This window comes from Sminthopsis crassicaudata, chromosome 2 (genome assembly GCF_048593235.1).
Source record: "Sminthopsis crassicaudata isolate SCR6 chromosome 2, ASM4859323v1, whole genome shotgun sequence".
NCBI lineage: Eukaryota > Metazoa > Chordata > Mammalia > Dasyuromorphia > Dasyuridae > Sminthopsis > Sminthopsis crassicaudata.
In genome coordinates, this window is record NC_133618.1 from 544,557,080 (window position 1) to 544,582,019 (window position 24,940).

The window sequence follows — 24,940 nt, forward strand, 5'->3', positions numbered from 1 at the left end:
TCTTCAACACTTTTATCTCATGTAGGGATTTTTGGAGTTTTAGGTGGTTTGATGCTTATTTTACCTATATTTGATAACATTGCAAATTGAATAACTAAAATTTGGAACTCATTTCCAGAATTGCTTCTGTTTATTAATGGGATGGTGCTTTTATAGTAATCCAGGTTTGTGAGGGAATAATAGCATCCAAGAAAAGACTAATTTCCTAAAATATTATGGTACTGTATCACTACAGCCAGGCATAGAATTTTCTGTGTTTTGTTGCAGCTTGTTTATCATATATCTTATAATATGGAAAGGTTAAAAGTTCTTGACCACTTTACTTTGAACCTGTCTATAGATCATGAAGTAAGAATTGATATGTCATGGTAGATTGGAATTCTAAGAATATAGCTTTCTTTATAGTGACATTTTTAGAGAAGTAAAACAGTTTTCCACTGGAAATAATTGTTATTATTTATTATCTTTGTGATCACACATGTGGTAACATTTCACCATAAATAATTGTGTGTTGTCTAATATGTACAGATATAAACTTATACATGTATATTTAGCATTTTTTAATTGTTTATGAGAGTCTAATATTGGAAAATTCTAACTAGATATAAAAAAAACAGTTAATTATGTATCTGACATGCTTTATGAAAAGATATGCATCTATATAAAATGACCCTTTTGTGAATTTAATCCTGAATAATTTTGAACATTTATTAACTATTTACGTTATGCTAGGCTCTGAATTTACAGTGATAAGTAGTTCTTATTTTCAAAGAGCTTACCTTTTGTTTTTATTTATCCATTTTTTTCCTAGGTAGCAACTATGCCCATTATTTCTGATGAGACAAAAAGACTGCTTAACACTTCGCTGCTACTAGAAGAAGTAGAATCAGGTAAGGAAATATAAATTGTTAAGTGTTCTTTTAAAAAATTCTATGAGCTAATGCTATAAAAATTAAGATATACAAATATAATAAATTCTGTAGCAGTTTACTGACATCATGATACAGTGGCTATATTGGCTATCAGGATGCTTCAGTTTAAGCCAAAGCTAAATCATAGGCAGCTGTGTGAACTAGACAGGGTACTGAGTATCTTATCTGAGATAAAGAATCTCAGTTTCTTTATTTGTAAGTAAGGGGTTACATTTGGTGATGTTCCAGAACCTTAAATTCAATGATTCTAAATAATAACAATGTTAAAAAATACTTCTTAAATTGCCCTATATTTGTAACCATGAATGAAATTTAAAAAACAATAAGGAAATAGTGATACTCTCTAAGATGTTGAATGGAAATAGTAATACTATTCCTGGAAAGTTATTTGTGGAAATATGCTATTTTTTATGTTTGCAAGTATAGGAAGAGATCAACAATAGTAATCAGCATTGCTGTAGCTCTTTTGGGTTCTAAAACATTCCGGAGATTTTCTCTTATTTGATCCTCACAACAAGTAGGTGCTGTTATTATACCCATTTTACAGATGAGGAAATGGAGAGAAACAAAGGCTAAGTGACTTGCCCAGGGTTACATAGTAAATGTCTGGCCCAGGATTTTAACTCTGGTCAGGATTTTTGATTTCAGTACCAAAAACAATGCATCTTTTAACTCCTCCCCTCCTCCTACCCCCATCTAATGATAACAAGTCAAGTCATTTTTTGGGAGAGTTAAATATTAAGACTAATGCAATCCTGATATTAAGATTTTCTTTTAGGTTAAATGACACTTTAATAATGGTTGATTTAGATTTTGAATATTTGTATGTAACTTTCAACTATGGTATTTCAGATTAAATAAATGTCTTTCCTTTAGAGTCTGATGATGAATATTTTGATGCTGAGGATGGAGTACAACCGACTAGTAGAAGTTTTAAAGCATCTGGAATGAGTAAAGTTACAGAACCCCCAAATGAAGAGCTTATTGATCTTCAGCTCAAATTTGAAATTAAAGAGGTACATATTAATCTCTTACCTAGGAATTTATAAGCTGTCTGATTATTAGACTTATTTTTTCTACAGGAAAGGAATGCAAGATCAAATATATTTATCCCCTTCTGTCCATATTATAAAAATTTTAAAATGTAGGTTTAACTTATTTCAACTTTTTATTTACTGTCATATCTACTTCCTTAGGTGATTTTGGAACTTACTAAGCAACAGGAAAAAGAAGATACAATTCTTGTTTTTAATGTAATGCAGTTGGGGACAGAAGCTACTGTTAGACCATTTGATATGGTTGTAGTATCTTATTTGAAGAAAATAAGCTTGGATTATCATGAAATTCAAGGTAATATTTATAAAAACCAAAATAGAGGATTGTTCTGTTGCTTAATTAGATCTCATTGTAGCTTAAGCCTTGGAAAATTAGTTATTCTAGTTTTTTGCTAGATTAAATAAATGTTGATTTTCATACCATTTTTTTTTTGCTTTTGTCTGAGGTGAAACTAAGTAGCATAGTGACCTTTTAATGCAAGAAGTAACCCCAACAATTATAATTTGGAAAAAATTAGGGGACGGGAGGTAGTAGCTGATGAGGTAAGATGGATCAAAGACAAATTTTTTTTTTTTTTTTTTTTAAGGATGGAGGAGACATGAAGGAAGCAGTCAAGTAGTAACAGAGTTAGGAAAATAGAGGGGGTAATTTGCAGACAAGACATAATGGAATATAATCATTTGAGCATAAAGAGGAATTCATTTAGTGTTGGCAAGAAGGGCTGCCTCTTTCTGTGAAAAGGGTGAAGAAAGAGATAGCGTCAGAATGTGAGATGGGGGGCAGCAGAGTAGTAGGATTTCTCTCTGAATGGCTTCAAATTTTTTGGTTAAATATGAGACATGGTTCTCACCTGAGAGGGTAGGGAGACGAGGTTCTGGGGAAGATTTGAGGAGGGATGAAAAAGTTTGGAAAAGCTCTTTTTGGGAGGAGAATAGTGGATAAATTGAGGAGATAGAAAAGGATTGCCTTACCACAGTGAGGAACCTGTTCAAATTATATAACAAACTTGTAATAGACCCTAGTCTAGTTTTTCTTAAGCTGTTAGAGATAAGGGTTTCAAATTTAACCCTTCAAAACATCTTTTTAAAAAGGAAAAGCTTATCCTAAATTTTCAGTTGTTAAGCTGTTTACATTTCTCCTTCCAGGGACCAGAAAGAAACCCCTTCATCTGATTAGTTCTTCTGACAAATCTGGTTTAGATCTTTTAAAAGTGGAATATATCAAGGTATAAGTTTTTAAGATGTTTATATCATAGTTCATGTATGTCTTTAGGATGAAGAAGGAGAGAATAGATTAGCAGAATACTTTGAAAAAGACCACTAATTTTCTTAATTGACACTAATCTTTCCCCAACTCTCTTTATTCCATTCACTTTACATGGGTATAAATCAAATATATATATATATACACACACACACACACACACACACACACACACACACACACACACACACACACATATATGTATTCTTCTTTTGACATTTTGAGATTACCGTTGTAGTGTGTGGATTATCCAGCTGTTTTCCCTCATTCTGTGTTCACGACTGACATCTTTCTGGGATCACACTTTTTCTTAGTGATGTCCTTTCTGCTATTTTAGTATAGAAGTCATTTTATTAATGTATTATATAAGTCAGTTTACAATAGTCTTCCTTTCCTTTGAGTCACCAGTTATATTTTGTACACAACTTAGAAATGACTAATATTAGCTTTAAAATTTGATTAAGAAGATTGTCTAGATTTGACTGTACTTTATTAGAAATTTTAATTTCTCTTTTAGGCTGACAAGAATGGACCTAGTTTTCAAACTAATTTTGAAAACACTGAGCAAACATTTAAGGTAAATGAAAGTTATATTAAATTAAAATATCTTACCCAATAATTCAGGTTATTACTTAAAGTCTTTTTTTTTTTTGTTCCAGTTAAGGAATATTGTTAAAGTAATTTTAAAGAATAATCAACTTAATCTAAATGATAATTTAAAATTTGTTTTTTCTTATATTATTTAAGATAGAATTTATTTAAGCTACTGGGTCAATATTCTAAGTTGTATCCTAGAAAACTGAAAGAATTCTTTTCTCAAAGATAGAAGGAATTTATATTGTGAAAAAAATTTGATCCCAAGAAAACCAGACATAGTCTAGGTACTGAACAGATAGAATTAAATGTCATCCTATTAATGACAATTATTTATTAAATGCCTACTATGTGCCAGATAATGTGCTAAGCATTGGAGATTCAAGGACAAAAATGAAAACATATCTGTATTCATGAAGTAGAACATTCTTTTTGGGGAAGGATCAGATATATATGCATTCAAGTTAATTTGGGTAGAGAAATCACTGCTGGGAAAATCAGAAAGAACCAAGCTTATTTGTTTTTAAAATTTTTTTCAATTAATAAGCACTTCCCTCCCCCCATTCCTTACTCTATTCTTTTTTATCTTTTCTTCTATTCCTCCCACTGTCCTTTCCCCCCAATGGGAAAAAAAAAGAAAGAAAAACAAAATTATTAAATGAATAAGCATAGTTAGTAAAATAAATTTTCATATTTGCTGTGACCAAAAACTGTATTCCATTCATTGTCTTCTTCTGTCAAGAAGTAGCATCCATTAGTATTGGTGCTGTAGAATTGTGATTCGTCACAACATTGATCAGAGTTCTTAAGTGTTTCAAAGTTTTTGTCTAGAGTTTTATTATTGTATATTACTTTCCTAGTTATCTTTACTTCACTTTAAATCAATTCATGCAGGTCTCTCCAGGTTTCTTTTGAAATCTATCTTTTCATTGCTTATATCAAAATATTCCACTATATTTATATACCATATTCAGTTATTTCCCAATTCTTGAGTAGTTTTCTCTTTAATTTCCAGATGAAAAAAACTAATATAAATATTTTATGTATTTAAGTAGTTTTCTTCTTTGATATTTGTGGACTATATGCTTTATGGTGATATCCCTCAATCAAAGGTTATGATAGTGTTGTGAATTTCTGAGCATGTTTCTAAATTGCCATTCATAATGACTGAACCAATTAACAGCTCTACCAACAAGTGTGCATTTTGAGTCTTTTTTTTCCTTACACCAACATTTGCCATTTTTTTGCTCATCTTGCTAAATTGAGAAATACTTAAAATCTGAGTAACTTTAATTTTCATTTTTAAAATAAATAATAAAGCTTTAATCTATTAGAGATTTGGAACATTTTTTCCCACATCTTTTGGAGAGCTTGGATGCTTTCTTTTGTAAACTGTTCATAGACTTTGTTCATTTATGTCACTTGTGGCAAAATTTTTATTATAAACTTCTGTTACTTAGAGATCTTGAAAATGAAACCTTTGTCAGAAAAATTTGTTGCAGAAACCAATTGTCTTTTTGAATTTTAGCTTCATTGATTTTGCTTGTGTATAAATTTTTAATTTCATGTATTAAATGAATATATGTGATCGTCTGCATATATTATTATACTGAGATCTTTATTCCTTGACTATAAACTTTTCCCTTTTCTGTTACAAAAAGTAATGTTTTCCTTGTTTCTATAATTCATTTATTTTGTGACCTCACATCTTAGCTAAATTCATTTTGATCAAATTTTTGTTCACCATTTTACTGGGGTAGACAACATATGTATATATGAGATACCAAAAAAAATACAGAGTAATTGTAAGTAGACACTATAAGCTGGTCTATTAGGAAAAACATCATTGGGAAGCTGGTGCTTTACCTGTGCTTTAAAAGAAATGAAATATTCTGAAAAGTGGAGGGAAGAAGAGAGAATGTTCCCAGCATGAGAGACTATCTGCCAAGGCACAGGAAGCTGTGTATTTTAGATTGTTTGTCTGATGGATGAATTTGTTATGTTACATCTGGAAACAACTATTTTCATTGCCCATTAAGTATATAAACTTATCAGAACAATTATGTAAAATTTAAGCAACATATTCTTTGTCTTAGCACCTTAAACAAAATATTATTTCCACTTCTTTCTTGATTCTTTTTATTCAATTTAATCTCTTCCATTTGTTCATGCTTTTTCAACAATACCTTGGAAAAAGTTTTATTTTTTTATATTTTAAGGTTTGTGTAGTTACTCAGTTTTTGTTTTTTTTTTGGTCAGGCCATTGGCAACTGAGAACTCTTATATATGGTTTTATGTCATCATTCACATGAATAAATTTGTGTACATTTATTATTTTACTGATTATTGTTGTTCACACATTCAGTCATGTCCAGTACTCAGAATATTATAGACTTTAATTTTTAACTTTATTTCTTGTATAACAATAGTAGAAAATGATCTAACCAAGAAATAGTTCATATTGTGAAGATTTGGATTATCAACACAAAGAAATTTTTTAAAAAATTGTTGAGTAAGGAAGCTTTTAAGGTACTTACATAATTTTATACACCACTATTCTATAGGAATGAATGGTGTACTTTGCTTTTCTCACTGAAGGGTTAATTTTTTCTCTCTTTTTTTTTTCGGTTAAAAAAAAGGTGGCCTTTTCATCTTTAAATCTCTTACTGCAAACACAAGCCCTTCTCTCTTCTATTAATTACCTAACTACAGTTATCCCATCAGAGGGCCAAACTGTTGCTGAGACAGAGTCACAGCTTCACAGTGAAAAGCAACTAAAAAATACTACTCTGAAGAAAGGTATGACAAATACTTACTATCTCTAAGTAATATAATTAAAGTGTTATTTCCTAAATTTGATATTCCTTCTAGATCCTTTTCTTTTCTCTTTTTTTAAATTAATGCTTTTTATTTTCAAAACATATACATAGATAGTTTTCAACATTCACCCTTGCAAAACCTTCTGTTCTAATTTTTTTTTTCCCAGCCTTCTCCCCATTCCCTCCCCCAGATGGCAAGTAATTCAGCATATGTTAAACATGTGCAATTCTTCTATACATATTTCCACAAATATTGTGCTGCACAAGAAAATATGATAGGCTTTTCTAATGTTTATGTAAGAGTTTACTCTTATAGATTTTGAAATAGTTTAATATTTTTAACAAAATTGTGGTTTAGCATTGCAGAGAAGAATTTTAAGGATTGAATTAAAAATGTTGTCTGCTTCAGATATAAATATATAAAAGAGTAAAAAAAAGACTACATTTTCAAAAGAACATTAGATTATGAAGATTAATTGAATCTTAAAGAATGAAAAGTCAGTTACATTATTATATATGATTATGTTTTTATTAACCCAAGTTTATTAACTTGAAGAAAAATATCACTTTAAATAAATATCTTTTTTAACTTAAAAATCCAAACATTTTAGATTATTAAAAGCTATTCAGAATTTTTTTTTTTATTTTCAGTGACTGTTCCCTCCAAAGATAATGACATTTTTAATTTCAAGCTGTTTGCAAAGTTGAATGCTTTCTGTGTCACTGTTTGTGATGAAAAACACAATATTGCTGAAATAAAGATTCAAGGTAAAAATATCAATTGAATTCAATATTTGTGAGGGATGAGTTCTTTTTCAGTGGCAGTATAAAAGAATGATTTTTTTTTTTTCAGGCCTTGATTCCTCCCTTTCTCTTCAATCAAAAAAACAGTCACTTTTTGCACGACTAGAGAATATAATTGTTACAGATGTTGACACTAATACAATTCATAAACAGGTATATCAACTTAAATATTACTTTTATGATTGAGTAGGTATTTTTCTTGTTATTAGAAGTTATGTGTTGAATTCAGGGTACTTTATCTCTGTGATGAGGACAACTTCTCTAAACCTTACTCTCCAAGGGGTTCTTGGGGGATGCAAATAATAATTTTACTGCCCACCTTATAAGGTTTTGAAGAAAGCCCTTTAAAAACCGTAAATCTAAAAGGATAGCAAGAATAAAATGTCTTATCAAAATGTGGGCATTCATTTATGACTTGTTAACTAGAATAGGATCAGAGCTGAATGGAAGGATTGTAGAGATTTTCTAGTCCAAATCCCTTATTTCATAGATGAGAAATTGAGGCCCTGATATATGAAGTGACATAGTTCTAAAGGTAACCACAAGAAGTGGAGATCAGAACTGAGGACCTCTGGCTCTGAATCTAGCATGGACATTTCAGTTGCAGAATTGGTAAATCAAGAATTCATTGACCATCTACTATATTCCAGGCACTGAAGCAGGAGAATACAAAGAATGAATCAATCCCCCCTCATTGGAGTTTGACCTCTAACTTAGGCTCTGTCTTGTAATCCTAGCCTCTCCCCTATGTACAGATGTACTGACTCCTGGCCAAGAACCACTATATGAATCAGACACATATGCCACAACTACCTGAATGCTGTCCCTAAAGGAAAGACAATATAGAAAGACCTTAAATGCCTCAAATGATGGACATAGCTCAGAGCCCTTTTCTGCCAGGGCTGTGAGTCTATCCATCTCTGCTTATCTCATTTGACTCCGTTATTAGTCTGTTTCTTAAATCCTTGGGCTTTTTGCAGTTTATAAAATATCTGTAACCCTGCCTGCTAATATAAGTCATAGATAGAAATGCTCTTCTCCTCAGTGAAATGCCTTCAGGACAATCTACAGGCCATTATAAATGACACCCCATGGGTTCCGTGTCCCTCGTTCTTTGGCTGTGTTTTTTTCACTGTATTGACATTCTGTGGCAATAGACCATAAATAATATCAGGGATGCCCCAAGGTATTAGATCAGGGGTGAGGAATATCTGGCTTGTGAAATCATTTCCTAAGGAACCACAGGTAATGATGAGCTAAAAGCTAGGTACAACAATTTCCATTGCTTGAATCCCATGAGCTGATAATTTTGTATATTCCACAAATGATGTTATGAATATCCAAACGACCATTGACAGAAAAAGATTCCCTACCCTTGTATTAGAACATTGATTTTGGAGTCAGGAAAAATGGTGTTAGATGCTGCCTCTCATACTCATCAAGAGCAAGTCCAAACCCTACTGTTGGGTACAATAGGAACAATAGTATATCCACTTTTTTTTTTTTTTTCCAGGTTGTCTCAATAATGGGCAATGAAGTTTTCCGTTTTAATTTGGATTTATATCCGGATGCTACTGAAGGAGATGCTTATGCTGACATGTCTAAAGTGGATGGTGTAGTGTCACTGAATGTGGGATGTATTCAGATAGTCTATCTTCATAAATTCCTCATGTCACTCTTGGTAATATTACTATTTGTATCTTTCAGTTTCAAGTTAGAAATGTTTGCATACTCAAACCCTGAGAATTCTAGATTCCTGGCGGTTTTGTGGTAGATACGGTCCATCTACTGAAAGTATTAATGTTTTAATATGTTGCTATTCCTACATTCAGGTAGCCAAGTTCTTTGTGGTGTTTGCTCATTTGGTCTATGATTGGTAAACTCCAAGCAAAACCAAGTGAAGTGAAAGTTATTGATTCAGACATTGTTAAAGCTGGTTTTTTTTATCTGTTCCATGACCACAGACTTCTGACCCTGTCAGGAATCTCATGGATAGGTATCAACATTTAATGGAAACACTAGTGCAGAAAAAATGTTTCTTGATTATTTTATAAACTAAAAACAGTTTTAAGTACTTGTTATATAGTGTCATCTGAAGGCCATCTTACATTTGACATTCTTGTTTATCTTCTTTATTTGAATAGAATTTCTTGAACAATTTTCATATGGCCAAAGAAGCACTGAGTGCTGCCACTGCCCAAGCTGCAGAAAAGGCTGCCACGAGTGTGAAAGATCTTGCCCAGAGGAGTTTCCGTGTTGCTATCAGCATTGACTTGAAGGCACCAGTTATCATTATTCCACAGTCTTCCATTTCCTCTAATGCAGTGGTGGTTGATCTTGGATTGATTAGAATACAGAACAAGTTTAGTCAGGTGTCTGGTGAAGACTGCTTACTCCCTCCAGTAATTGACAAAATGGTTGTGCAGCTAACAAAGCTTAAACTTTCTAGGTATGATCTTTTAATATTTATGTCTTTTACTAATATCTTTTCACATAATTTCTTTATACCAATTTACTACATTGGAATTTGTTTTAATTTAAATCATGTGTCTAATACATAAGGTCTAAAAATCCTGTCCAGGAGAAAAAATTACTGAAATACCAAGAATATGTCTTTGTAAAATTTCATTGGATTAATCCTGAAGAAGCTTTTTGAGACTCAATTTGAACTTGAAAGAGTTCTCTTTATATAATATACAAAATATAGTTTATTCATTATAAACTTGTATAAAATTCATTAATAGATGTTCACTATCATTTCATGAATTTATGAAAAAATTTTGGTAAACAATGATACATAAGGTACTGTTATAAATTCCGAATATATAAATACAAAAGTGAGAAAGTCCTTTTCATCAAAGATTTTTCCTTCTAAGAGGAAATAATACAAAGAAGGGAATACTGGATAGAGGATTATGTTTAAATTTGGAAAGTCACAGGCATAATGAATGGAGCCTTCTAAAGTAGCTTTCCATGTTTTTCTACAAGTAATGGCAATATTATTTTGATATTTTGATGATGATTCCCAGAACAAGAGGTATGGGAAGTAGAAAAAAGGTTGTTGAGATGGGAAAGTGTAGGATGTTTGGCAAGAAAGCAGCTAGGATAGATGACTAGATGGAATAACATTCATTGAAATGTTAATCATTTTTCAAAACAGCTATTTTAATTTTCTTTTGTGAAAGTAGTTACTGGACATGGAATGAAAAGTCTAGCGTTCTAGACTTGATTCCTTCATATTTGAAGATATGTATGAGAAAGTCATTAAACTACTGATTTTTTATTTTCTCGTCTGTAAAATCAGTATAATAATTCTTGTATGCTACCTATTTCTGTGGGTTTTTTTTTTTTAATGTGGAGTGCTTTGAAAACAAAGCAACTTTATATAAATATGAATCATTATTTGTGAAATGTTATAACTGGTCAACATCAGTTTCAGGTTTTCCTTCTTTGATATTTCATTAGAACAGTGATTCAGCCAGGTGTTTTTCATCCTGATATTCAGCTACTGCATCCTATTAATTTGAATATTTTGGTGAATCGGAATTTAGCTGCTTCTTGGTATTACAAAATTCCTATAATGGAAATTATAGGGCATCTTGATGCAATGAATGTAAGTATACATATGTGTGTGTGTGTGTGTGTGTGTGTGTATGTGTGTGTGTGTGCATACACACACAGATATATATATATATATATGAAATTTCCTGAATATGAAGAATTGTCTATTATATTTATGAAAATAATATTTATTCATTGGCTTGAAAAAATAGAAAATATTTGGTAGGTTTGGTTTGGTAGGTTGAAATAGAATTCTTCAGATTTTGAGTGTGTCTAGATTTTTAAGTATTAATTCTTTCTTATTCCTTTTTAGAAGTATACTTTATCAGATATATTTTACACATACATGCATACATACAGCACACAGACACAAATACATTTAAGGCAATATGAATAGTAAAAAGAAAACAAAATTTTTTAGCACTGTTGGCTAGCCATTTATACTACACTAAAAGAGTGATTTACACAATGGAATTTTATCCTTTCAAAGAAATTTGTCCTGTTTGTTTTAAAGTTAGCCTAATGCTTGCATGATTACTCTTCTAGTAGGAGTAAAATAATTTAGCTAATATATTTTACTAGCGTTGTTTTTTTTGTTTGTTTGTTTGTTTGTTTTTTTTAAAGTGCTACAAGTTTTGAACTGGGTAAATATGATTTTCTTAAGTGTTGTGATGATCTTATTTTATGATCTAGAATGATACAAATCTCATGAATTCTTTCATACAGACTTGTACTCTGTGTATGTGTGTGTGTGTGTGTGTACCCATGTGTACTACACTTCTGAAAGTGTTATTATTTTACAGGTTGGCCTAAATCAGGATGATTTGAGTCTTCTGCTTAGAATATTAGAAGAAAATCTTGGGGAGGTTGCTGAAGGGCTGGATAAAATAGAGCCAAGCATACAAGAGAAAAGTAAGGGAGCAATCAAGATAAAAAAAATATTCTCCTTTCCTACCTCTACTTCTAAATACATAATTGTGATTATAACTATATTTCTATTTATTAATGAAAGAAAGTTTGGTATAATACTGATAATAGCTGGAATTTACATAGAATCAAAATATTTTCTATGTGTTTTATATGTATTATCTTACCTGGTTTTCACAATCTTGTTGAATAGGCATTATAATTATCCTCATTTTACCCATGAAGAAACTAAGATTCAGATTAAATGCCTTGCATTTAAGGGTCTGAGGTGGAATGTTAACCTAAATTATCCTAAAGACAAACCTGACACTCAATTGATTACAGCAAATTTACCCCTTAAAAAAATTACCAGATACAGTACTCAGACAGAAAACTTGATTCAATCAATGAGGCAATTGTATCATCGTGAACCCAGGGCACCTTACTTACTGGTTTTACTTCTGTGCAGTGAGGAAAATAATTTTCTTCTAGGCTATCTCACTGAATTTTGAGAGATTCAGTTATCATATATGTAAAGAAGAGTTTTGTGAAATTAAATATGAATATTGGTTGTATTCTCTCTCTCTCTATATATATATATATGATATTGTCTAAAATTTAATTTTCAAATGGAAGCTATTAAATGTTACTAATTAATTCTGTGTCAAGAGAAGTTATGCACCAGAGATGGATGAATTATAACTGATTCTATTGGATAAGAAAATGAGAGATGTGACAAGGAAAAAGCCTTATGGTGAATTAAAGGTAGAAAATATTAAATCTGAACATAATCAGCATCAACACTATAATGTCCTACTGTCTAAATAATCTCTTTCTTCCATGATCTGCCAGAGATGTACAATTTAGCCCAAAGGTTCATGCCTGATACTCAAGAGATTTTCCATCTTATTCAGAGATTGTCACCTCTGTCTTTATTTCTGACTTTAAGCTATCTACTACCTAGTTGCAAAGAACAATAAATAGCCTATTATTCTGCCCAGCCCTGTGCGTGTGTCAGTGTATGTAATCATGATGCCATTTGCACTGACATAACCAAAATCTAGTTTGTCTTTTTCTAACCCTGAAAAAGTGGTAAATCTGATTTATTCCAACAAGAGAAGTAAAGAATGAGAATCATAAAAAAAGCAAAAACAAACAAACAAACAAACAAACAAACCTTTGATTTAAGGGCCAGTATTAATGGCTTCATTCAGTCTTTGAGAAAAAAGATTGAAATCTATATGGATCAGTCCTGTTTCTCTAGAAGCTAATAGGGCCAAGGGTAAGGTCTAGTAAAAATAATTCCCCAAAATGGGGAAGCTAATAAATAATAAAGAAGCTAATAAAACTTTGAAGTATATGAAGAAATGTGCTCTCCTTTAGAGGAGAAAATACAAATGGAAAAAAGGTTGAATCAGAATATTTCAAGAAGGAAAAAAATTTAGTTAAAAATCTATCACACAAGCAAAACCAACAGTGAAGATACTAAAAAGAACACTAAATCCTCAAAGAGATAAGGTTTTCTTTATAAACTTTACAAATATAAAAGAAATCAAAGCAATGTCTGATGAAAAATATTAACTCATAACGATGTTTCAGAACAGTTTGAAAGAGAAATGAAAAGTCTTAACAATTTTAGAAAGAAATAAATGTCAGAACTTTTAGAATTCATAACAGAAATAATAACCAGATTAGAAAAACTTGAAACTATTGTGGCAAGCTTTCCAAAGAATAGAGATAATAGATTTGGAATATAATAATACTGAAGATCTGGAAGAAGTTAAATAAAAGACAACTTTAAAAGACCTCATAGTCTTTGCACAAATAACTTTGGGAAAGGAATTATAGAAACAAGTGTCTAAAGTCTCCCAGAAGAACTCATCAAATAACAATAATAAATATAATAACACTAGGTAGCATTTATACAATAATTTAATGCTGCATAGTGTTAACCTCAATTGATCCTCACAACTTGAACACCATAATAATGAGAAGTAATACAGAAAACTGCCCAGAATTCCTCTGAAGGGAAAAAAATAAGAGTATCTATTTAAAGAAAATAGAGATTTTCTGTTCAGGGAACAAAAGCAACAAAACAACCCCACTTTACTTCTAACTTTAGACACACAGTGGTTCTATTTAATAGTTCCATTGACAAACAACAAATTCTTCGACCAGCAAGAAGACCTTCAAAGAAAGTTGAAAGAAAATCTCAATAACACAAACCTATTGTTCAATCATTAGAAATCACGGAAGGGAATAGGAAATATATTCCAAAAAAAGAGCAGAGGAGCTCAAGTGGCAATTCAGAATGACATACCTGTAAAATTGAGCCTAAGTCAGTAGAAAAGATGGAATTGCAACAAATGAAATACAAAAAAAGGAAAAGGTGAAAGACATAAAAACAATAAGTAGAATATTCAAACTGTAAACAAAAGGTACAAAAGTATAACTCCCAAGAGAAAAAAAGATGAAATAGCTTGTTCCATCTCTAGAGTTCTTTTTTTTTTTTTAAGACACTGATGTAGGAAATAAAACAATAACAGTAACAGAAACAACAACAAAACTTCAAGAGGAAATATCAAGTAATTTTTTTAAGTACTTAAGAAGATAAAGATGAAACTGGAATTTAAAGATAGAAAAGTGAAGAATGGAGAAATAAACCTGAAAAAAATATAGGGAAGGGAAAACAAGATCTAGTAAAAAATTAGAAGAGAGAGTTTAGACTTAATACTTGAGAATCTTGAAATCCTCAAAGAATACAGACGTAATAAAAAATAACTGTGAATATAGAAAATAAACTAAAGAGTAAACATTTAAAACAGATGGACTAATGAGAAGTTATATAGAAAACAAGATAAAGAAATGATGAGAAAAAGATGCAGAAGATTTTTTAAAAATTAACAAATTGGAGGTGAGGAGATAATTTGGACTTATCATTTGACTTAGGGCAGAAAAGAAGAATTAGATAACTAGATAAAAGAAAAAAAACCCTGAAACTAGGCAATAAAAATTCACAAATAGGTGGGAAGGGGATTGGTGAAAGGAGAGATCCTGTGGGAATATGGTAACATCAAAGTAGTTTAAGTAAAACTAATTGTAAGGGCCAAGTTGTAATTTAAAAGAGAAAGGAGAACAAGAAAAAAATTATTCTTTTTAAAATCATTATTGGGCACAGAAATGGAGGAAAATATAAAACTCACTCTAATATCTTTGAATGTGAATGAATTGAACAATTTGACTCCCCAAAAAAGTGACAGAAAAAAAATCTGGAAACCAAAGATAAGAGAATCAAATCAAAATGAGAAACTAGAATACAATTTTCTGGGCACTAGGTAAATCCAAAAAAAGCAGGAGTTGCAATCATGCTATCACACAAAGTAGAAATAAAACTCGCAGTATAAATAGTGATAAGCAGAGGAATTACATTATACTTAAACTATATACAATGAGTCAATGTCAACATTAATTGAAACATGTTTCAGAAGGCATTTAAATTTATAACAGAAAGTTTTTTATTTACAGAAAAGTATAACACAATTATAACTGACTTTAATGTTTCTTTATTATCATTAATCAAATGTTCGAAAAATTCAAGAAAAGTAAATAATATAAAACAAAGAATTGTAGAATTTATAGATAAAAATGGAATCTTTATGTGGTACTTTTACAAAAATATACTATGTATTAGATCCCAGTTAAATTGCAAATAAGTATAGAAAAAGCAGACTACTAAACAAGTCCTTTGCAGCCCATAATACAATGAAATAATATTTAATTCAGGATTCACAAGCAAAATAACAGACCCAACAGAATATTTAATAATGAAATCCTAAATAAAAAAAATTGATTTAAGGAACAAATGGAAATAACTATTTCATAGTCAGTAGTAATGATGAGACACCATACTGAAAAAAACTAAAGCAATCCTCAGAAGAAAATTATAAATTCTATTATAAATATTATAAATAAAACTATATATAAATCCCTAGAAATATATGCTAATAAAATAGAACAGGCATTAACTGAATATGTATTTTAAAAATTTAGAAAGCCAACAAATCAAAAATATGTGCAAAAGAGAAAATGTTGAAATTTTAGAGGAGAAATAGATAACTTGAAAATTAAAATAAGATGGAATTGATAAACAATTAAAAGGTAGTTTTTAAAGACTAAAATTGATTAAAATTATCCTACTTGGTATGAAAGAAAGTTAAAAAAAATTTTAAAAAGTTATTAAGTACAATCATAAATAAAAATAGTTTGAACCTAATATGCAGTCATATGGTCAAAACTGGAATTACTTAGAAAAAATATAAAATGCCCAAGCTAACAAAATTTATAGAGATTTTATTCAAGTCTCAAGGAAGTAGAATTATAAAAGATTTTCCAGAGAAAAAAAAAAGAAATTTGTACAGTGTCTACCCATGATAATTTAATATTTTAAGAAATTGTAATATGAGAAGAAAGATAACTACCACTACTTTTTTTTTTTTTAGTAGGAATTTACTTAGGATCTTTGGAATGTGATATAACAAATAGCCCTACGCATTATTGTTTAACTTGTAATTGGAGAAATAACTTGGTTTTTTTTTTTTGTTTTTTTTTTTTTAGTGGTTGTTTTAGGACAGAATTACATAATTTTCTTCCTTGTTTATGAATGTATTTAGGTACAACTAAAAAACCTGTTGAAAGGTTCACATCACAACAAGGTTTACATATGTCACAAGAAATTCTGCCTACTAGAGTTGAAGAAATTGTGCCAGAAGATGTCACTAATGTGCTGCTAAAATTTGAAATTAAAGAGGTGTGTGTTGGTATTTATAACCACTTTTTGACTTAGGATAGTTGAAAGATTGGAATTGCTTTCAGAAATTTCTAGTTAGCCAATGCTTTGGAAGTAAAAATAGCCCCATTACTAATCTAGTTTTTTGAAACTCCTGTGCTTCAATGGATTTATATACTCTCTTCAATGTTACAGATCACAATCCTTTCATTACTTTTTCTGTGGGACTCTTGCTTATATCCTCCCATAAATCTTCTTGGAGAGGAGTCCCCTCATTTTAAATTATTTAATATTGTGGAGATGCTGTTATTGCAGGTGCCTTATCCATTGGTCATCTCTTACTCTCATTGAGGATGGCTCTCCTTTTTGTGTAGACAGACAGCTGTCTGAGGACATTATCTTTTTTCCTTAAATTTTTCATGTTACCACAAATATGCTGCACAAGAAAAATCAGATGGAAAAGGGGAAACAATTGAGAAAAAACAAAGGCAAGGAAATAACAAAAAAAGGGGAAAATACTATGTTGTGATCCACACTCAGTTCCCACAGTCCTCTCTCTGGTTGTAGATGGTTCTCTTCATCACAGGATCATTGGGACTGGTCTTAATCACCTCATTATTAAAAAGAGCTACATTCATCAGAGTTGATCATCACATAATATTGTTATTGCTGTGTACAATTTTCCCCTGATTCTACTCATTTCACTTAGCATCAACTCATGTAAGTCTCTCCAGGCTTCTCTGAAATCATCCTGCCGATCCTTTCTTATAGAATAATAAGTTATATTAAAGGGAGGAATGAATGAATAAGTTATGGTATATGAATGTTAAGGAATATTAACATTCCCAGTAGAGATACTATTAACATTCCCAGTAGAGATACTGCTTGGTCAAAGGATATGTATGGTTTGGTAGCCCTTTGGGCATAATCAGGAAGTATTTTTAAAGAGGAATAAGGTATGGAAGGGATACAGGTAATAAAAAGTAAGTTAAAGGGCTTTGGTTTTTTGGGAGAATCTTTTTTAAGAGTAGAAAGGAGAATATCATCTAAAAATATAGATGTCTCTAAAAATTCTTAGAACAATAGTAACGGATTTCCCTTTATCCTCTTATTTTTCTTTGTTATCTTATACTTTGAGATACTGTGCTTTAATCCACTGTGAAGCCTTAACTGAACAATATTGGAATTGATAATACTTTATTATTTCATGAGAATGTGGCCATTTATATTTAAAAATATTTTTATTGTTTTCTATTTTTTATGGTCATGTGTGTTTTTATTTCCAAAAGTAGTTTTCTTTATCTATATTTAGTAGTTAATTCCGATTATCATTTAATTTTTTTGGTGTGCTTCATGAAACTTAAATAAATAGTTCTTATTGGAAAATTTGTAACATCATTTTTATGTGTCTCACTTTTTTTTTTTTTTTTTTTTTTTTTTTTTTTGATTACCTGGAAACATGATTACATGGTTAAGGGAATTTTAACTCCAAAAGAATTGGATAATGAAATTGGATTTACTAGTATAGCAATAATACTATTTCCTAATTGTGTGTATATATATATATAAAATCTCCTTATTTTCATTCTAGGCAATTTTCAGGTTACTTGCTAAAAAGGAGATATGATACTAGATACAAGTATAACATTAAGATGGGAATTTAGAAAGAAAAAGACCTTGACTGTTGGTTACCACAGCTTTTTATTTTTTTATGATCTCATTGGTAATACCAGTGTATTTAAATAATTCAAATCAGACATTTCCCCCTTTTTTTTTTTGGTGTGGATTCTTCTGAAATTTTTTTTTTCTTTGATTACCTAAGTCGGGTTTTTTTTTTTTTCCCTTCAGCAAAATATGTTTTAAACTTACATATAGAAACCTACGCATTAATAAACGAAAAGATAGTCCATATGGCATACATGTGGGTTCTAGAAAGCAGCAAAATATAAAGCACGACCTGAGGAACCATTAGTCAACAAGCATTTATTAAGTGCCTACTGTGTGCCAGGAATTGTGACTTGGGTGCTGAAAAGACAAAAACAAATGATAAAAAGTGCCTGCCTCACATTTTTATCTCTCTATATATTTTTTAACATTCTCTTTATTTCCAAATATATTTATTTCCTCTACTCATGGAACTATCCCTAGGAACAAACACAATAGAAAAATAAGAAAAGATTAAAAAAAAAAAGAGTTCATGGAAACTGAGTGGATGCTCATCAATTGGAGAATAACTGAATAAATTATGGTATATGAATGTTAAGGAATATTATTCTATAAGAAATGATCAGCAGTATGATTTCAGAGAGGCCTGGAGAGACTTACATGAGCTGATGCTAAGTGAAGTGAGCAGAACCAGGAAAACATTGTACATGGCAAGATTATATGATGATCAGTTCTGATGGGTGTGGCTCTTTTCAACAGTGAGATGATGCAGGCCAGTTCTAATGATCTTGAGATGAAGAGAGCCATCTATACCCAGAGAGAGAACTGTGGAAGCTCGAGTGTGAATCACAGCATAGTACTTTCATCTTTTTTCTTGTTGTTTGCTTGCATTTTTTCATATTTTTTTTCTTTTTGATCTGATTTTTTTTGGGAAGCATGATAATTGTGGAGATATGTATAGAAGAATTGCACATAATTAACATGTCTGGGGAGGAGGTAGCGAGAAGGGTGAATGTTGACAACTGTCTTTGCATATATTTTGAAAATAAAAGACTTTTTAAAAAAAAAACTTCATATACAGCAATCAGTACATCAACTAAGTTTGACAGTATATTGTGTTCCCCATCCCTTTTGGTCATTGTAATTATTCAGTGTGCATTGTCGTTGTTTGTTCCATTTTTATTTTTGTAGTCATTGTGTATCTTTTTTTTTTTTTGCCTATTTTACTTTGCCTCAATTCACTTCTGTCCAATCCCATAGAGACCTTTCGCTGTCCATTAAGATTATGTAGCTATTCACTTTTTTGCTTTTGCTATAGCACTAACTTACAATCTATAAGATTTCTTTTAACCTATGAAATCTTAACACTCCATATATTTTTTTAAAAAGTCTTTGTAAGTGGTTTTCATTTGTCATTTGAGGCATTTGTTCCATTGGATCTTGGACAAATAATTTATGAAGTACCATGATTTCCTCATCTGTGAAAATGAGAGAATTGGATAAAATAATCCTTAAAAGTTTAGTTCTTGGTCCGATAGCAGTTTCACTAACATTTTATATAGGAAAAATAGTAAAAATAGCAAAGGAAATAACTTTTGCTTGATCTAGAAATTTACTTTTTGTATTTCATGTTTTTTTTCTTCACTCACTCTTGAAAATTATAGTTGTATGTCTATAGTGTTCCAAAGATCTCAGTGATTTTTATGTACCTTCTGTGTGCTTACTTATGCTCAGACAGTAGTTTAAGTATAGCCTAATTGAATTTCCTATAACATGCTATCATTTTTTGGTTATTCTGTCATTATGAGTTTTTAAAATGTTATCTTGTATAAGAATAATCAAATCAGTTAAATGTTTTGTGTTCATTTCTTAGGTTCTGGTGACATTGATGAAAAAATCAGAAAAAAAAGTCAAACTTTTACATGAACTAAATGTATTGCAGCTTGGAGTGGAAAGCAGGGTTAAAACTCATGTTATGACTGCTAAAATGTATCTAAAAAAAATTAATATGAAATCTCATGATTTCAAAGGTAAGTGTAACATAGTAGGCTGGATGAAAGTGTTAATAGCAGAAAGAGGTGTTTGTTTTTTCTCATTATCATGTTAAGAATCTGTAGAGTGGTATTCTAAAACACTTCGTTTAACAATTTTTAATAAATAAAATTTTGTTTTCTATTAGGGCTCCTCATTGACAGAAAACTTTGTTAATTTTTTTAAAACCTTAATTATTATGTGTTAACAATGAAGTTTTAAAACGATTGTCATTGGATACTTTAAAAGTGTGACTTTTAAGTAGGCTGATTTCTCAGGCAAGTCTTTCTTTCTTATAGATTCTGAAGGAGAACCTCTTTTTATCATTAACTCTTGTAATGTTACTGATGAACCACTTCTAAAAATGGAATACATAAAGGTATTGTTTATTTTCTAGAATTCTTTACTTTTTGTGTATCTGTAATAATTTATTTGGCATTTCTTTTCCTATTCTTTTTTATTTGATTTAAAAAAAATTGTATAGTGCTTAGCTTATATTTAAACTTGTGTGATCTTGTCTGCTCTTACCCTTGGAAATTTAAATTCATCTTTAAGACTTTCAATTCAGTTATTAAAAAAATTATCAATTCAAAGTTAAATAGAAGTTTATTTGCATTTAATGTAAGCTATATTTCTTTGCATTGCTTCACTCAATTATTTCTGCTTTTCCTAAAAATTACTGTTAAAATGAAACTGTATATATTTGTGAGAGACATAGTCAAAGACAGTGTAAGAAGAAATTTAGCTCCAAGTAATTGGATAGCTAGTATTTACATTTAGGATTTTATTTCAGTTTAGGAATTTTAATGCCTTTTGTTTGGGAAAAGATGCTATTAGGCCTCTAATACCTCTCCCTTCATAAGGAAATTGAATCATAAAGCAGATAAGGCTTGCCCAGGGTCACATAGTAAGTTTCCGAGGTGATATTTATACCTATGTTTTCATGACACTAAGCCCAATGCTTATCCACCTAGCTACCTATAATTGTGCATCTTTATTATTTTTTGGTTGATATTTACCTGGTGGCCTAGTCATATCTGTCCCTGTTTGGCACCATAAATCTAGTCAGTACTAGATTGACTCTGACAAACTATGAATCATCTTTCCTTTTCTCTCTGTTTATAATGTTAGCCTATAAGTGAAGGTCTCACTTAGCTCTTCTCTAGGATACTGTAACCTCCTAACCAATCTCTTTGTTCCCAATCTTTCTTCTGCTAAATGCAGCTTTTATATAGCTATTAAAATAGTCTTCCTAAAGTATGGTCCAACTGTATTAATATTCTGTTAAAAATTTCATATAATCAAATTATTAGATGTGAAAAAAAAAACTTTAGCGGTTCTATTTTCACTTTTATTTTTAGATCAGCATTCTTATTTACAAGATTTCACATAATCTGAAATTTAGAGCTAAGTTTAATCACTTGTATATCAAATTAGTAGCAGAAACTAGACTAAAAACCAGGTCTGTTGATTCTAAACCCAATACTTTTTTTGTTCTCCAAACTAAAGGTAAATTAATGAACTCATTCCTGTTCCCCCCCCCAAAAAAAAAAGAAGGAAGGATCCAACCTATATTAGCATTCTTGTTTTATACTGTTCCCTTTGTTATTGTGTTCAAGCCAGAGTGAACTGGACTCTTGCTGTTCCCCATACTGCTACTGTGTAATTCCTTGAAGTTGTCATGAGTAGATGTAAAGGGCTGAAACTATGAAAAGGTGTACTTGAATCGGACAACCAGGCACTTAAGGCTAATTACCCATTTGATATGAGACAGTGAGTCAATTAGCATATGTTTGGAAAAAAATGGCTCTTCTCACAGTTGATGCTGTTGTTTGCGTTAAGATAATAGTAGGCAAGCATTAAAGGGTGGGGTGACAGAGGCCAGAGACTCACTTGGCCACAGGACGAGGAGGAGAAAGTGGAGATCCTGGACTCCAGAATGGAAAAGAGGTCTTTGGCAAAACTCCTAGCAGTTTACCTGCTTCTTTCCCTTCTCCCCCTAAAGACCAAGGACTTTCATTTATCCTGACTCTGGCTGATCCTGAAGCCTCCAGGGAGCTAGCTCGGACTTAACAAGTGGACATTGGCTTTCATATTTCTGCTCCCTGAAATTCTTCTAAGACCTAATTCAGATTCTGCCTTGTCCATGAAGTTTTCCATGATCAGCAGTTTCTGTCCTCCCCTTCCCTTCCTTATATTTCCTCGTAGTATTATATTCAGGTTTCTCTTTTGACCTTTTATTTTATATTGGGTCATGATTTATATAGGATCATAGATTTTTGAACAGGAAGGAACCTTTGAAGTAATCTTGTACCTCTCAAAGCCTTTTCCATTGCCTGGTTTAAAATAAAAGATAGTTTTTGAGGACATTGATTTTTCATCTTTGTTTCCATAGGGCCAGAACATAGGTGTTTAACAAAATGGGAGTGTATATGACCTTGTTTCTTTAAATTAAGGGAATTAAAAGGGAAATAGGAATAAAAGACTAAGGGATGAGAAAGGAAAGATTGTTACATTGGCGTTAAAAGACAATCTTGATTGGTTCAACTTCTTTCTCAACTAATGGTAGGCAGGCCTTGGGTATAAATTTTAGCTGTGACACTATCATGGGATCTTAGTCAAGTTATTTTGAGCCTCATTTTCATATTTGTAAAATGGGACAATTAATTTAGATGACCTCTAAGTCTATTCCTGCTCAGCTAGTGAATTCTTTCAATTGTAACCTTCTATCTTCTCTAGCAGTGACAAAGATAAATTATAAAAAAATTTTCTTCTAGCAACTTTTGCTTTTTAAAGCAGAAACAGTAATTATATACAGAGTTCTTTTTCACCTTTTATATTTTTTAATAATATAGCAGAAGAAATGAAAACTGAGGAGATAGTCAAGTCATATTGACTTTTTTAGACATTTAGAATATGATTTCTTAGATTTTACCATATATTCAAAGTATTATATTAAGTGGAAACATTTTTATACTGTGGATATAAATTTACTGAGCTTTATTAAAAAAGTGAAGAGTTTGGAAATTAAGTTTATAACCTATAAATCAAGAAAATAAATTCAGTGTGTATGTTTTTAGTATCTGTATTCAAGTGATCTAATCTTTATTTACAGGCAAACAGTGATGGACCAGAATTTAAAACTGTTCATAATAGTACCAAACAAACAGTAAAGGTAATTATTTTATGGTTCATTCTCAGGTATTAACTGTGGCATTAATCAGTTAATCTAGTTCCAACAAACTGCCTCAGATTTTGCGGGTTTTATCATTAATATAAGTATAATACAACAATAGTATTAGTCTCTCTGATAGCTATATAAAATAAAGGCCACATAGGAAGAAAGCTTAATTTCCTAGGAAAAAATAATTTGTTTCACCGAGTTCAATTGTGAATCAACTCAGTATATGTTGTTCTCTTGGAAGTGGCTTATATATTTTAAAATAGATGACAATTTCTTTTTTACAAAAGCTTTTTATTTTCAAAGCATATGTAAGGATATTTTTCAACACTGACCCTTGCAAAACCTTCTAATTTTTCCCTTCCCTTTCCTTTTCCCTGATGGCAAATAATCTAAATTAAACATGGTAAAAATATATGTTAAATCTAATATGTGCATACATAGTTATATAGTTTTCTTGTTGCACAAGGAAAAATCAGAGTAAAAAAGAAAAAAATGAGAAAGAAAATAAAATTCAAGCAAACAACAACAGAGTGAAAATGCTATGCTGTGATCTATATTCAGTTTCCACAGTTATCTCTTTAAGTATAGATGGCTCTCTTCATCACAAGACCATTGTAATTGGCCTGAATCATCTCATTGATGAAAAGAGCCACACCTAAATGACAATTTCTGAAGACTTTAGATTAAAAGTAAATTTTAATGCATAAATAATATTAACCTCTTATAATTGAATACATTCATTGCCTACAACATTTCAGCATTCAGTGCAGTTTTTGTCAGAAATGTGGCCTGAAGTCTTCAGAGTGCCTGAATTTTTGAGTAAAACTAATAGATTTGTGAAGTTTTATAAAACCAGTTAGAGATTAAAAAAAAAAGTTACTCTTGTTCTTAGTAAGAATAAATGTGGAGTCAGCTCTCTCAAGTCCACTCTGGTATTTTAAGATATTCTGTGTGATTAACTTGAGCAAAAAGTTTTTGATTCTTATTTTTTATGATTCCTAAAATTTATTTTCTTCTATTGTTTCTTGGCTTAGGTATCATTTTCATCATTAGATTTAGTCCTCCATTTGGAATCTTTGCTATCTGTCATAGACTTTATGTCTTCAGCTGTTCCATCCCAGGGCCTTTCCACTGATCAGAAGGGATATGAGCTGAAACTGCCAATAGAGGACCTTAAAAGCACCACAGTCAAAGCTGGTATTATTTTGTCAATAACTATTATTCTTTTAATCAAAACTAGAATAATTATATAAAAAAAACCTTTGTTGTTATAATGTGCAAATGAAAATAATCCAATTAAATAATCTATCTACAAAGGCAGCCTGGGACATCTATAAAA

At 30.8% G+C, this 24,940-nt stretch overlaps 1 protein-coding gene across 7 annotated transcripts in view; it reads left to right on the forward strand.

Moving 5' to 3' along the window:
• Positions 1-24,940, forward strand: part of VPS13C (vacuolar protein sorting 13 homolog C) — a 164,335-nt gene that overhangs the window by 57,327 nt on the left and 82,068 nt on the right. For all 7 annotated transcript variants that reach the window (XR_012486976.1, XM_074294924.1, XM_074294925.1 and 4 more), the window contains 17 exons: positions 812-890; positions 1,809-1,948; positions 2,129-2,282; positions 3,134-3,213; positions 3,769-3,828; positions 6,485-6,644; positions 7,316-7,432; positions 7,518-7,621; positions 8,982-9,149; positions 9,613-9,917; positions 10,934-11,081; positions 11,833-11,941; positions 16,606-16,742; positions 20,260-20,416; positions 20,717-20,796; positions 23,533-23,592; positions 24,636-24,798. Coding sequence is in view for 6 of the 7 variants with exons in the window: in XM_074294924.1 (XP_074151025.1) it covers positions 812-890; positions 1,809-1,948; positions 2,129-2,282; positions 3,134-3,213; positions 3,769-3,828; positions 6,485-6,644; positions 7,316-7,432; positions 7,518-7,621; positions 8,982-9,149; positions 9,613-9,917; positions 10,934-11,081; positions 11,833-11,941; positions 16,606-16,742; positions 20,260-20,416; positions 20,717-20,796; positions 23,533-23,592; positions 24,636-24,798 (2,221 nt within the window). In the remaining variant the exon portion in view is untranslated. The remainder of the gene's footprint in view (positions 1-811; positions 891-1,808; positions 1,949-2,128; positions 2,283-3,133; positions 3,214-3,768; positions 3,829-6,484; positions 6,645-7,315; positions 7,433-7,517; positions 7,622-8,981; positions 9,150-9,612; positions 9,918-10,933; positions 11,082-11,832; positions 11,942-16,605; positions 16,743-20,259; positions 20,417-20,716; positions 20,797-23,532; positions 23,593-24,635; positions 24,799-24,940) is intronic.